Below are 14,750 nucleotides of genomic sequence, written 5' to 3' on the forward strand. Positions count from 1 at the left end.
AGGTGTTTACAGGTGAACATGGATGTTGCTATTTCCACAGACTTAGCAGTCTCCTCTCTCTAAAACATTCTATAGTGCAAGCTAAGCAACCCTTCTCTAAAATCCAGGACCAATGGTATTTCAGGCTTTGAACTTCTTCCAGTTTGCAATATTGTACAAACTTTTTTGAAAGTTTCAAATTTAGGGAGTTTTGGACCAGTGATATTCAGTCTGTCCCTTATTATGGGCTCATGAGACCTCATAAAACCCAGACATCTCCAAGCTACATAGGCTTGGGCACCCGCCAGCTAAATATTGTATGAAATGAAAGTAATTAGAGTCTCACATATGAGGTGTCACTTGAGTCTGAAAAGGCTGACAGAATGAGGACGATAATCTGGAACCCGTAGGAGACAAAGAACAGGTAGGAATAGGCCGTGTTAGACTCGCTGTCCTGTGGGTGGGAGGCAAAACAAATGAGTTGTTTTCTATAATCACAGTCTAATCAATCCATGTGTACCAATGCTTATGATTAAAGACTATTACTAAGCCCTTTGATAGAATTCTATCCTGGAACTCAGCATGTCTTATAGACACCCGCTTTCCTCCTTACCTGCATGAGCGCTCGTATCAGAGTCTGAAATTGGAACGTGCTGCAGACGATGGAGAGAATCCAGAACATGGACAGGAACCAAGAGTTCTTCTGTATGCACCCTTGCCTGCTGTGTTGAATCACTAAAACCAGGATCTAGAGGAAAATGCACAGGAAACGTTGAAGCACAATGTCACCACCAAGGATGGAGGAGGAAGGGTGGCGGGGAACGTGGAAGAGAGGGGGCTTGAAACTAATCTGGCCAGGCAGAGAATACATGAATGTCAGGCTTACATTTCTTCCTTGATGCTATTGAACCCTCTTTCCAGCTTCATCTCTACACTTCGGTGAGAAGTTAGTAAGAAAGTAGAGTGTTCCAATTGAATCTTAGTAGAGTTACTTTAAGAATCATGGAAACCTTTTCAGAACACAAGGAAATCCATCGCAGGCAGTGGTTAGGTCGAGAAGGCAGATTCTGATGAATATATAGTTGATTGTATCTTGATCCTATAATATTGGTCTAAGAAACTCGTTTTTCTTTAAAAAAAAAAAAAAAAAACCCCAAGCCTTGTCTTGTATCATCTCACTGAAACATGCTGGCTCCTATACCTAGGGTTATGCTAGCAAACCACTGTTCCGAAGGAAGAAAAGCCACGATGGGTAGAAATTGTCCATTTTCCTGGTGTAAACAGTGCTGCTGTCGCAGATTCAATTTCCAAAGTAATGTCACTGAATGAAGAGTTGGGAGAAAAACCAACCCAGTCAGTTCTGTTAGCTAGATCCAGGACACCACTGTCTGAGCAGTGGTCACAAAGAAAGATTCCTGGGAAGAACTGTTGGATCAAGGTACTGAATGAAGGCAGGGCAAGGGGCTCCAAGATTATAGTAAACACAGGAAAATCAAAGCTTCTCATTTTTTGAGAAAGTTTGTAAATACAAATAGTTTTGCGACAATTTCCTCTTTTAATTTAAAAAAAAATACTGTATGCGCCTCTCCCTAAATAAAACATGCCTGCAGGAAAGATAGTAGTTTCTTCTTTTCTTTTTTCTTCTTTCCCGTCTCTGTTTTGAGAGAGGCTGGAGTAGAACTCACCACCCTCTGGGACTGCAGGTGTGTGTCATCCGGTTTAGCAGTTTCTGGTATCAAACTTACATAGCTTTAGACTAAGCGATCTGATAAGCCATCAGCCAGTTAAAAATAATGCTTACAGCATTTAAAAGTTATTTGGCATCATGGAAGTTAGATCTCATCTGTGGTTCTTAGATGGCAAGAAATGAGGGAGTAAGAGTAGAGAAGGCTCTATAGATTAGAGTGCAAAACCAGAAGAAATCTGTTTCACTTTTTGAGAAGCAAGCAATATTGCTCTGTAAATTCTTGTAAAAGACAGGTGAAACTGGAACTAATTCAACAGTCAAAGAGTGCATTTCAGCTCTTTATGGGTTACGAGAAGATAGCACGGTGGGAGTGGTACTGGTCCTTACCCATGTGCATATGTAGAGGATTGGATTAGTATATCTGACAGGAGGAATTGCGGCTTGTCCAGTATCTTCTGTGAGTGCCAGACCCAAGTCTATGGCTGCTAAAATGAGAAGAAACACAACGAGCACCTGAAAAGAGACAGGACATGCCACTGCTGAGAAGGCTTTCAGAACCTCGGAATGGCTTGCAGTAATGGTTTGCAGCAACGGTGCACAGCAAGTCAGATAACACACTTAATAAATAAATAAGTAAGTAAAAATAAAGTTCAAAGTTTGACACGATAACTATAATCCCAGCGCATGGGAAGCTGGGGGAGAAAGATTATGAGTTCGAAGCCAGACTGTGATACAGTGAGAACATGTTTTAAAACAGGTTACGTAAGCCATGATAAGCATTTTTTGATGTGATGGTTTTGATGCCCTCTGCTGGCCTCCTAAGATACCTACAGCATGTGGCACCATCGGAGCCCGTGTGGGTCCAACACAGATTCCCTAACCCGGCTGGAACGGAGTCGCGAGGAATAAAACCGACACAGTTTACATGGTCATCTTGGGAAAAGCCAGAATCACTCTTTATTCTCCAAACATCTTATAACCCCCCTGAATTGAGTGGGGGAAAACACGTTAGGCTGTCCCCTAGGCAACCAGGTGCCTGGGTTTAGGTCATGTCTGCATCTAGCAGTCAGGTAGGCCATGAATTAGCATCTCTATAAGACATCCTCCAAATTACAAAGGAAGGGAAGCACCAAACCTCTAAACTATTAAGTCACCAGCTTCAGTCAACATCTCTTCTCAGGTAATCTACATTTTAACAAAAAAAAAAAAAAAAAAAAAAAAACTAGGAACAGCACATCCTGGCTTTTGTTAAGGCAGAGACAGCTTGTCTGCAGAGCTGTGTGACCAGCTCAGACCGGGCTAATGGCTTCTGTGCCAAATCGAAATATGGGCCCACATGGCACACATACAGAGACACTTAGACACATTTAAAGAAATCTTAAGAAGAAAGAAAACTTTAAAAGTAATAGTGTGTGGCGTCCATGGCAAAGTCCTAGAAATCCACACAGCTGCTCCGTCTTGGCTCCCCTCTCACAGCAATCAGTCCCCAGAAGCTCGCTAGCCCTGTCCTGGAGATGCTCAAAGTGCTCCAGGAAAGGACCACTTGATTAGGAAGTAGACTGGTGTGCAATAGCCAATGAGAGACAAGCAATCGTTCCCCAGAAGCTCGCTAGCCCTGTCATGAAGATGCTCAAAGCGCTCCAGGGAAAGGACCGCTTGACTAGGAAGGAGACTGGTGTGCAATAGTCAGTGAGAGACTGAGGACTTCTGCTACCACTTAAGTGGATGAACGGCTTAGGAGCAGCTCTTCTAACCAAGAACCTCATGAGAGTTAAGCAAGTAACTCATAATTACTGATCCATGGAAAATATAAGGTAAAATTGTTTATTCTTGGTAGGAATCTGTTCAATATACAATATTTTTTTAATTTAAAAAAGTAGAAGAAAAATCTCCATACTAAAAAAAAATGTTGAGGGAGCTGGGAGATAGCTTAGTCAGCAAAGTGCTTGCTCCCATTCCTGAGAACTTGAGTTTGATACTCAGTACTCAAGTAAAAAAGATAGGCACAGACAGTCACGGTGGTGCACACCTTTAATCCCAGCACCGCAGAGGGTCTCCGTGAGTTTGAAGCCAGCCTGGTCTATGGTCTACATAGTGAGTTCCAGAACAGCCAGGGATTCATAGGGAAATCCTGTCTCAAAAAAACAAACTACAAAACCAAAAAAAAAAAAAAAAAAAAAAAACCCACATAGGCTTCATAGTACATGCTTGTAATCCCAGCACTGGGAAGGTAGAAACAGGAGGATCCCTGGGGTTTATCAGACAGCCAATTTAGCCCAATTGAAAAGCCCCACATCCCAGTGAGAGACTCTTTCTGAAAGAAACAATGTGGATGGCTCAAGGAAGGACACTAAAGGTTGACCTCCGGCCTCCACATGAACACCTATACATGCTGATATGTACCCATACAAAGATGAACACAATTTCATGCACATGCGCGCATGTGAGCGCACACACACATGCACACACACACAATCTATTCTTTAAACTGTTAATCTGGGAAGCAACTTGTTGTACAGAAACAGAAAATTCTGTTTTTAAGTTTAAAAGGAGAATTCAAACCTAGAAGGAGCCTGTAATCTCAGCACCCAGAAACTGGGGAGTTTCAAACAGCCCAGGCTACAGAGGATCAGATTCCAACTTGAAAAAAAATCCATTTCAACATTTCAACCTTTCTGATACTCTTCCCGTTGGTTATGGGCCCCAACCTTGACCTCATAAAACCTTTGAAGTTAATATTGCAAACAGCTGCAATTATTTCACCACAGGTGCTTTCCCGTCCCATGAGCTCATAAAACGTTATTCACAGCTACTAAAGACCCTGGCACCAACGGGGGGTGGATCGCTGCTTGTTCTGAGAAAGCGGTATCAGTATCCCCCCCCCCAGATGAGGACCTTCTCTGCTGTTATCTGTCCTCCCATCATCCCTTTCGCTCCTACCCCCCACATACATAGTAAACAGTTCATCCTGGCCTTGTTTCTAACGGGAAACCACTTGTGTAAACAATGTGTATTTATACAAATGTGAACACAAATGATACAAACACAAATGCACCCATCACTCTCAGCTTTGGGGCTGTAGACTCATTGTAACCAGCTGTCTGAAGCTCCTGAGACCAGGAGTTCCCGGCCATGGTCAACTTGACCCTTGAATACAAAATTCTCTTCCTTCCTTAAGTTGCTTTTTCAGGCTCTTTTGTGGCAGCAATGGCAGCAATAGTAAAAGTAAGGAAGACGTCAGCAGGTCAGGCCGGCTTAGAAGGTGACAACAAAGTACTGATAGTGACAGACACAGCAGCTGTTGCGGCATAGTCATGTTGTACACTGTGGAGATGTGTCTCTGCCTGGGCACCTTCTGATTGGTTTAATAAAGAACTAAATGGCCAATGGCTAAGCAGGAGAGAATAGGTGGGAATTCCAGGGAAAGAGAGGAGCCCAAGGAGATGAATTTAGGTGTGCCAAGATGCCAGTAAGATGCAGACCAAGTTGGACATACAGAATGGAAGAGAGGTTAAAATGAAAAAAAAAAAAAAAGCAATGTGGAAGAGCATAGATCGATAAAAGCAGGTTAATTTAAGGTATAAGAGCTAGTGGGGGACAAGCCTAAAGCTAAGGCCGAGTTTTCATAATTAATAAGAAGTCTCTGTCATTATTTGGGTTTGGTAGCCAACAAGAAAGTCTGACTACAAATGAGCAAAGAAACGAGCGATTAAAAGTCACCTTTTAAGGCAGCGTTGAGTCTGAGCAAGACCTAAGCGCTGCTGTGCCTGGCATCTCTGTCTGTCCCGCTAGGCCCTCCATACACCTCATTTCTTCAGGCCTACAGTGTGGTCATGGCTTACAGATATGAAACCCCTTGGTGGACGTGTGGGCCTGTAACCCCATCCCTAGGTGGGCATGGGAGGGAGAGGCAAGAGGATTGGTGGGGACTTCTGAGTGCCAGTCTAGGTCCAGCCACAGTGAGAGACCTCGTCTCAAGGGAATGAGGTAGTCCCAGAGCAGAGACCCCAGCTGGCCCCTCTGGCCTCCGGACTTGCATACACCTGTCCACAGACCCTCACTTTCTCTCTGCCATGTACGGAATTAATAGAACACAAAACTGCAATGAGATAACATTTTATCTAGCTAAAATGAGAAAGATAGATAGTAATAAGTTCTGGTGAAAATTAGAATTACAAACTTCCTACATTGCTAATAAAACACAAAAGGGTATGGGTGCCTTAGAATTTTTAAGTTCCTCAAAAGATGACCTAACAATTCTATTTGTAAGTATGTACCTAAGAAATTGGAAACCTCTGTCCACTAAAAACCTAATGCATAAATATCCCTGACAGCATCATTAATAGAGACAAAAGTAAAAACAACCCAAAAGTCTATCAACTGATGAATGAATAAAAAATGCGGTCTAGCCATGTAATATTTTTCAGTCATAAGAATGAGTGAAATGCCGGGCAGTGGTGGCGCACGCCTTTAATCCCAGCACTTGGGAGGCAGAGGCAGGCGGATCTATGTGAGTTCGAGACCAGCCTGGTCTACAAGAGCTAGTTCCAGGACGGGCACCAAAAAGCTACAGAAAACCCTGTTTCAAAAAACCAAAAACCAAGAAGAAAAGAAAAAGAGTGAAATGTTGATGTATATTATAACATGGATGATAAGTCTTTCAAATGTTATGCTATACCAAAGAAGTCATATACAAAAGGGTACATATTCTAAGTCACATATATATGTAATTACATTTATATAGGATATAAACAAACCAAGTACATTTAGAGATTAGAAGTAGATTTGTTGTTGTCAGGGGCTAGGACAGGAGATAGCAAGAAAAAACTGCTTGAGTTTCTATTTGGGGGCGATGAAAACGTTCTAGAGTAGCTAGTAATAATGAATAGTAACCTTATATCTACTATAATAAAAATAATTATAAAAAGAAGTGAAATATTAACTCAAGCTGCAACATAGATAAACCTAAAATACTTTGTTAAGCAAAATATTAGACATGAAAGGCTACCTATTATATAACTTTTCATGAATAAAAAGTCCTGAGTAGGGAACTATAAACAGAAAACAGGTTGGGGGTAAGATGGGAGTGGGGGAGACATGAAGAGCTACACCTTGGGTTCAGGGTTGGGTTTAGAGCGACAAATCATCCTGGAACTAGACTGTGACGGTGGTCACATAATTTTGGAAATACTCCAAAAGTCACCGAATTTCACACCTTAATTAGAGAGTTTTCTAGCACATGAACTATAATCTCAGTAATGTTTTATAAATGATGCATAAGAGGGTCTAATACCCAGCCTCTGGATTCTGACTTGATGGCGTGCGCGAATGTATTGCTGCCATTTTTCAACCATACGATAGCTTAAGCGGCTTGATACCCTGAGATCACAAGAAAACTGACAAAGCAGTCATCTGCTGATGTTTCTGGAGTTGTTATATATAATAACAAATTGCTTACTGACTAATTCAGCAGAGATGCTGTGCTGAAAAGCCCTAACTGACGTAAATATGTTCTTTGTAGTCAGCTCTGATAGCATATTGGTCAGCTTTTCATCCCCATGATAAAATACCTAAGACGAACATCTTATAAGATGAAAGGTTTCTCTTAGCTCCTGGTTTGAGTTTGTGCTCATTTGGGCTCATGGCAGCGAGGAACATACAGTATAAGCACGTGGTAGGAGAGGTCTGATCCCGCTGCGACAACTAAGAAGCAGAGAGGAAGGGCCAACATCCCTATATCTCTTTCAAGGGTATGCCTTTAAAGATCAGGTCTTGCTGGGCGGTGGTGGCGCACGCCTTTAATCCCAGCACTCGGGAGGCAGAGGCAGGCGGATCTCTGTGAGTTCGAGACCAGCCTGGTCTACAAGAGCTAGTTCCAGGACAGGCTCCAAAACCACAGAGAAACCCTGTCTCGAAAAACCAAAAATAAATAAATAAATAAATAAATAAATAAATAAATAAATAAATAAATAAAGATCAGGTCTTCTTACATTACCTCCTGATGGTTCTGCCAGCTCGCAAGAACAGCACAAGTTGATGATTAAGCCTTTAACACTCAAGATCCAAACCACAGCATGTAAGTCAAATGCTTAACTGACATCCCATGTTCACAGCTGGCCCAGTCATACCAGCTGCTTCCTTCTTCCCATATTCCCATTCCATGGCTTAGAGCCCACTACACACACCCACCACTAAAGCAAGTAAAGTGCGCTCTAAAGAATGTGAATGCTATCCTGGGGAGGCCTGGGACATAGCAGGGGCTACTGGTACCCAGAGTAAATTAATCTTCATTGCCTATACGTGGGGTAGAGGTACAGTCGAGGCTGTTTCTCCCCCTGGGGGAGCTGGTGAGGGAACCCAGACAGTCGTCAAGGGTTTAGAGCTTCTCATCAGGGAGAGGCCAGCTGTGGAAATAACACACAAAAAGAAGAGGTCTACCCCAGCTATCTATACCAATTAAGACTTTTATTAATAAATACAAATGAAAGTAGGAGTTGCTAGGAAACTGAGAAAAACAATGTAAGCAAAGAAGATGTTCAAGATAATTAAATAGAACAATTGGTTCTCAGCTCAAACAGAAAATAGTAAGTGAAAAGAACTTTAAAATTAATATTCTAAAGCAGATTTGAGAAGACATCGTATCTTTTTTCTTTGTTTGTTTTTTTGTCTTTTTCCAGACAGGGTTTTTCTGTAGCTTTGGAGCCTGTCCTGGAACTAGCTCTTGTAGACCAGGCTGGTCTCAAACTCACAGAAATCTGCTTGCCTCTGCCTCACAAGGACATCATATCTTTTAAACAATGACTTTTAAAGAAAAAAGCATATTCAGAAATTAAGAAAAATCTTAATAATTGCTGAATAGTAAAATAAAGATTCTAAGACAACTGGAGGAAATCATTGGGAAAATCTCCTAGCAAATAGAGCAAAAGAGAAAAAGTATTTGAAAAGGAGAAATAGAGACAGAAAGAGTGACAGAGAGAAAGAGAGAGAGAAATTGGGGAGAAAAAAAATCCATCAGGGATCTTCAACATCTATCTAAAAGAAATCTGAAGACACAGAATTTCCAAGTTAGAAGAAAGGAACTAAGAGTAACATAAAAATTTCTCAGCAATAAGAAAGCTACGAGTCTTTAGGTTGGATGGCACAGGTAAAGACGTATGAAGTCAGACTCATGAGATTTATAAAGAATGAAAAGCAGCCAGCGAGGATCCCAGAAATAAGAATTCTTAGTAACACAAGATTCGAAGGGAAAATACAGCAAAATCTCCAGTGCTAAAAATGGTGGAGCTAGAGTTTTATAAGCACATGAGCACCTTAAAGATGCAACAATTTAGAGACTTTTTCTAAAAGCTTCATTTGACAACGTTCTCCTGTAGAGGGAGCTAAGAAATTTGACAGCTCTAATGCTTTCCAAAAGTGCATCAGGAGGTAGAGTTTAAATCTAAGCACGAAAGTCACAAGTAGAAGGATTGTTTGAGGGGGGTAAATCCAAAATAAGAAGACTGGAAACGTAAGAAGAAATAGGACAGGACAGAACTGGAAGACTTGACTGAACCTTAGTGTTCAGCCTGTGTGCACGGGCGTGTGTGCGTGTGTCTGTGGTCCTGTGGGGGAATAGAAGCTCTACCAGTTATTTTTTCCTCCCCAGCCCCTGCCACAGCACCACATCCATTTCCTGGGCAGAAGTACATCAATTACTACTTGATAGATGAAATACACATACATGTAAGTGCACCCCTGGCAGATACAGATATTGTTGTGCCCAGATTACGACTCCCAGAGAGAGAGACCACCAGAGAGGCCCAGACTGTAATAAGCAAGGTTGAATCAGCATAATATAAACTCATCTCCATCCCCGTTGTAGTGAGGTAGAGAGGAGTTGTATCTCCTGTGGGGTAAGCTTTTAAAGGCATAACGACAAAGAGACTCTTTGAAGCTGCTTTGGCACAGGTGCAAGGACTTTTGCTCCCTCCCATTTTGCTAAGTCAGCTTTTTCCTTGTTCTTAGAGCAAGGCCACTGTTCCTGAGTTAGGCCATCTTTATCAGCCTGTGGCTGGGCTGATCTAAGTGACCTTGTGCTTGGAATCTCCCGGGTGGGAGAGGGGAAGGCTACTATTTTCCTGGGAAAACATTCTGCTAGGAAATTTCTTTTTGCCCCTTTGAGAATAAGGGGCGAGGGTCCTACAATATAACTATCAAAATCATTCTAACTGAAGCCTCTACAGAGCAGGACTTCAAAGTAGAGGGACGAAGAAGAAATTTTTGCTTTTGATTTTTCATCTTTGCCTCTTAAAAAAAGAAAAGATGATAGTATATGGCGGTGTGGATCTGGCCTGTATTAGAGTGATATAATTATTGTGTGCAACAGGAAAACACACAATTGTTTAGTGATTCACTAAATACCTAATATTCTTTGATGCTGATCTCTGATTTATCAGAATTCAGACAAGGACTTTAAAACTTTCTAGAACTCAACTTCCTTTTTTTGTTGTTGCTTATCTTTGAGAATATAAAGACAACACTTCTCCCTTCCCTTCCTTCCCTCCAAACTCTCCCATATGCCCCTCCCCACTCTCCTTCAAAGCCAAGGTCTTTTTTAATCATTAATTGTTATTACATACATATATCTATTTGTATATACACTCATATTATATACACTCAACTCATAACTTGTTGAGTTCATATAATGTTACTTGTATGCATGTAAACTGCAACTTTCTATAAAGCAATGTATCTCATTGGTATTAAAGAAGAGGAGAATATTATTCATTCATATTTAATACTTCCCCCAATGCAAGATCCTCTTTTTTTCTCAGTGCTCTGAATTATGAATGACGAGGCTCTCCAGCTAAGTCTACCCATTACTGAGGGTGTCTATTTCTACCACTTCATGAACAGACAGAACACCTAATGTAGGCTTCAACACTTCCAGGCATTATATCCCTTAGAAGCCCTTTTCTATTATGAGACAGCCATTTTTGCTAGATTTTTTTTCCCTGTTTACTTAGATAAACTCCTCCACCCTGGAATAAACTCCATTCTCTTATCTAGCTCTTGCCTGCTGGAACTTTTGAGGACAAGTTGGGCAATGTTTTATCTTATACTTCTGTAATTAAACCCCGTGTCTTACTGGGTAAACTTGTTTGTTTCTGCCATACCGCTGGAACCTACTTCTGCATTTCCACAGCTACTGCTATCAATTTGTTACCTACTGTTTTCTGTGTCCTTCAGTGAAAATGAATCTTTAAACAAACAACCCCGGGGAGTCCGCTGGTTACACGTTGCTCAAGCAGACTAAGTCCAGATGAGATAGCACCAGCCCAATGGGCGAACAGCCAGAGCGGCAGCAGCTCAGAATGTCTAGGAACAAACCAGCCCAAAGGCAGGGAGAAGAGAGACTGAGAAGAAAAGCACGCTGAAGTCTGAGTAGAGATGGTCACAGAAACAGTGAATCATGCTTTTGCTGTTTGAAAGGAGGCGCCAATTCTGAAATTTAGTTTTTAAGATTTATTTATTTATTTATTTACTATATATACAGTATTCTCAGTATTCTGTCTGCATACAGAAGAGGGCACCAGATCTCACTACAGATGACTGTGAGCCACCATGTGGTTGCTGGGAATTGAACTCAGGACCTTTAAAAGAACAAGCAGTGCTCTTAACCACTGAGCCATCTCTCCAGCCCCCAATTCTGAAATTTTTAAGAAGTTAAATCTATGCCTGCAACTCTCGGAATAAGGAGCAAAAAACTTAAAGCATAAATTTTAAATGGTTCTCCAGAGACTGGATTCAGATGGGCAGACTAGGAGTATGGGTATGGGGTAACACATTGGTTTTTCTTCTCTATAGAGATTTGCGCTTTCGAGTTAAACAGTGTTTAAACTGAGCGTGAACCCCACTTTCTTCCCCGTTATGTCCCAGGATGCAATAGGCTACAGGTACAGAAGCTTACTAAGCAAAGGAATCGAATTTGCCTTTCTAAAATCCTCTTTAGAAATGAGGACAGAAGAAGAAAGAGATAAAAAGCAGTGTAAGCAACAGACGGTCAGTTTTATACAGCGTCACAGCATTCCCAAGACCACTCTCTGGGTTCCTTCTGGGAGCTGCGCTACAGCCCACGCTCTTCCCATCTCTGCCCTGCTCCGGCTTGTCTCCACACGCACTAGCCCCTCTTCCCACCACGCTGGTCACCCTGACTGGGGAAACACGTTGGAAAAACGTAAAAACCCATTTCAGATCTAAGTTTTGGGCAAGAAGTGATGGTTAGATTGGCGCAAAAGATAACGTAATATAGTTCGTCCACATCTCGTAGCAGGTGTCAACTGAGCTACAGCTCCGATTTATCACAGCAGCTTAAAGATGGCTGACCCATTGCTCACATCAGAAATGCATAAAGGTGATGCTAATTTGACCCCTCATTTGTGCTTAGGGAACCTAATATCCACAAGAACTCAGAGCCACTCTTCTTATACAAAAACCAAAGCTACTAAGAAATACGGCCAGTGAGACATAGGCAGGGTGACAGCGAGGCTCTGCTTGAAATAGCATCACCCAGCAAACTGGTGAGAGACCGGGACAAAGACCCTGACCCAAAAGAGAAAGTGCCTCACCTCTGCACCAAGGAGCTAGAGTGTGAAAACAGTGGCATTACTGTACCTGCTTAGCGATGTAGAATTTAGTTATAGATGACTTCTTCGTCCTGGATCTGCATACACTGAAAAGCTGCCAAGGGGCCAAGAGCCAAAGAAAGCCCAAGGGAATCCACACGAAAACAGTTTGTTCAAAGCAGAGTGTCAGGTCTGCATCTGGTCTGTTCAGTAATGAGTCATTCTGGGGACCAAAGGGAAAACATGGTTGGATGCATATTCACACTTTTTAAAAGATGTCCATTCTCCCAGAGTTCTCCACAGGCTTCCAAACAACTGAATTCAGCTCCATGTCTATAGCAAGACTTAACTTTTAACCACCTGTAATATTGTGTTTACCATTAATATAGTACATTACATTCAAACAAATTTATCAATTAATGATATTTGGGGCTTTCCTGGCAATCCCACCTCTAAAAACTTACCTTCATGTGATTTTAAGTGACTTTCTACATTGACTAGTCTGTGTAAAACTCATTAAACTATTTATCAAATTATAGGAAGAAGAAGCCTATTCCTCTATCCAAAGGGGAGACTAGTTCCCCAGGGGTAAGAACATGTAAGTAGGTGGTAGGTAATGTACCATGCAGGTACCAGACAGAGTATTTAGTCATATTATTATGGCTGAGAAGGCTTATATCAAATCCAAGGGGACCTAGTATATTTCAGTACAGGAATGACAATGAACTCTTGGATACTTTGCATGTAATAAAGAAAGAGTCTTTGGGGATGGCTTCGTAGGGAGGTATCAGCTCCTGTATTGGAATCAGGAGAAGGTAGATTTTTCTTTTCTCCATCAATTCTTTCAAATGATTTTGCAGATCTGTTGATACTGATGCTTTAAAGGGAGAAGTTAAAGTGCATGCCAAGATGATTTGCTGAATAATTCTCAGAGGGGGTTCTCAAGGGATGACTTGCTACCTTCTAATAGACCTCACGCCCTGGCCATGGAAGTCTGTGGCTTGAGTTCTTCCTAACGGATTAAGGGCTGTCTGTAATGTCATTCCTGCTCCTCTCATCACCATGGAAGGTCACCAAACTTTAGAATTCAGAAAACTCACCTAGCCTATTTGAGCGTGATGTTAAGAGTGTGCAGGCAACACTCAAAGTCTCACTCTCCATCCACTAAGCCATTTGGTAATGTGTCTGTCTTGAAAATCCCAGCTCTCCATGACTCTCCAAGGGCAGCTATTCTTGTTTAACCCCCCTCCCCAAACACCTGAACATTTCTCCAGTGCGTCTTCTTTCTCTAAAGACAGCGTTACCCAATTCTAACAGCTAGGAGACGATCTCAGCCCAGGGATGCTGACACACCACAAGCACACCTTTAAGCCTAGCAGTCCAGAGGCAGGTGGATCTCTGTGAGTTTAAGACCAACCTGGTCTACATAGAGCGTTCCAGGCCAGCCGGTACTATAGAGACCTTGTCTCAAAAAGACAAATCAAGGTTATTTCAGTGCTCATAATGCACAAATTTATAATTCCAGCCTCCACTCATAATCCACACCCTCTAGACCACACTATCATCAGCTCAACATCGAAACATCCCAAAAAGGCTCAGACATGCTTCTCCTTTCCCTCCCACCCCACAACTGTAATTAACAATTCCATTCCCAGTACAGAAGAAACCGCAGGTTCCTTCATTTCTCTGATAGAAGTGCTTCTGCAGCTACTCAGTCTATGAAAATCATCTGCAGACAATAAACAGCTTAAGAATAAACTGTAATATCTTTCCTAGATGGTGCGATCAGGTGGAGAAATTAAGAATTATTTTTCTTCAACAAACTAAACTTTAGGCCAAATACACTTCTAAATTTACTGGTTCATACTGATGGCCATGTTTGCCCGAGTTGGAGAAGAGAAAACATAAGAATAAACGAGATTCCTCACCCAAAAAGTAGAGTTGCAGAACGCCTCCATTCTGGTTTCCAGAGCACCTCTGTGATGAAGCCTTTCTTTGTGCTGCTGCTTATTTACCCGTTTCCTCGAGGAAGGCGGATGACAAGGGGCGATGCGCTCTTCCCATTCTCAGGCCTCAGCTAAAGGCAGGGCGACTGACCTTTCATCCTAACCACTTAATAGTTAACTTTGCTGAAAGTATGCTGATATCATCCCAGTGGATAAACATGTGGCAGGGATCTCCAGGTACAGGGAGACGTACCGGCTCCCCAAAGGCCCTGTAGTGTGGCCGTATACAGAAGGAACACATCGAAGATGTCAGTACAGCTGGAAGGCAGGAACCCAGGAAGCTTTTCTTCTCCTGAGTTAGTTACCTACCCAAGGTCAACAGAAGGACATGCATCCCTACATGTGGAGTTTCACTCCTCTTTGAGCTCTGTTAAAGAGTTCGCAGAAATGCTAAATATGTATTCCTCTGAATTTTCAATTAAGAACATATAGTAAAAATAAAACATGGTTTAAAATAATATAAACTTTATTTGA

The 14,750-nt window shown here is 41.9% G+C and overlaps 1 protein-coding gene across 1 annotated transcript in view; it reads right to left on the bottom strand.

Moving 5' to 3' along the window:
* Nucleotides 1-14,228, bottom strand: part of Abcc2 (ATP binding cassette subfamily C member 2) — a 60,606-nt gene extending 46,378 nt beyond the window's left edge. Inside the window, exons 1-5 of the mRNA XM_057777204.1 lie at nucleotides 14,199-14,228; nucleotides 12,320-12,493; nucleotides 2,054-2,179; nucleotides 593-727; nucleotides 326-433 (exon numbers count right to left, since the gene is read on the bottom strand). Of these exons, the coding sequence (XP_057633187.1) occupies nucleotides 326-433; nucleotides 593-727; nucleotides 2,054-2,179; nucleotides 12,320-12,493; nucleotides 14,199-14,228 (573 nt within the window). The remainder of the gene's footprint in view (nucleotides 1-325; nucleotides 434-592; nucleotides 728-2,053; nucleotides 2,180-12,319; nucleotides 12,494-14,198) is intronic.
* Nucleotides 14,229-14,750: the final 522 nt, after the last annotated feature.

This window comes from Chionomys nivalis, chromosome 8, assembly GCF_950005125.1.
Source record: "Chionomys nivalis chromosome 8, mChiNiv1.1, whole genome shotgun sequence".
Classification (NCBI taxonomy): domain Eukaryota; kingdom Metazoa; phylum Chordata; class Mammalia; order Rodentia; family Cricetidae; genus Chionomys; species Chionomys nivalis.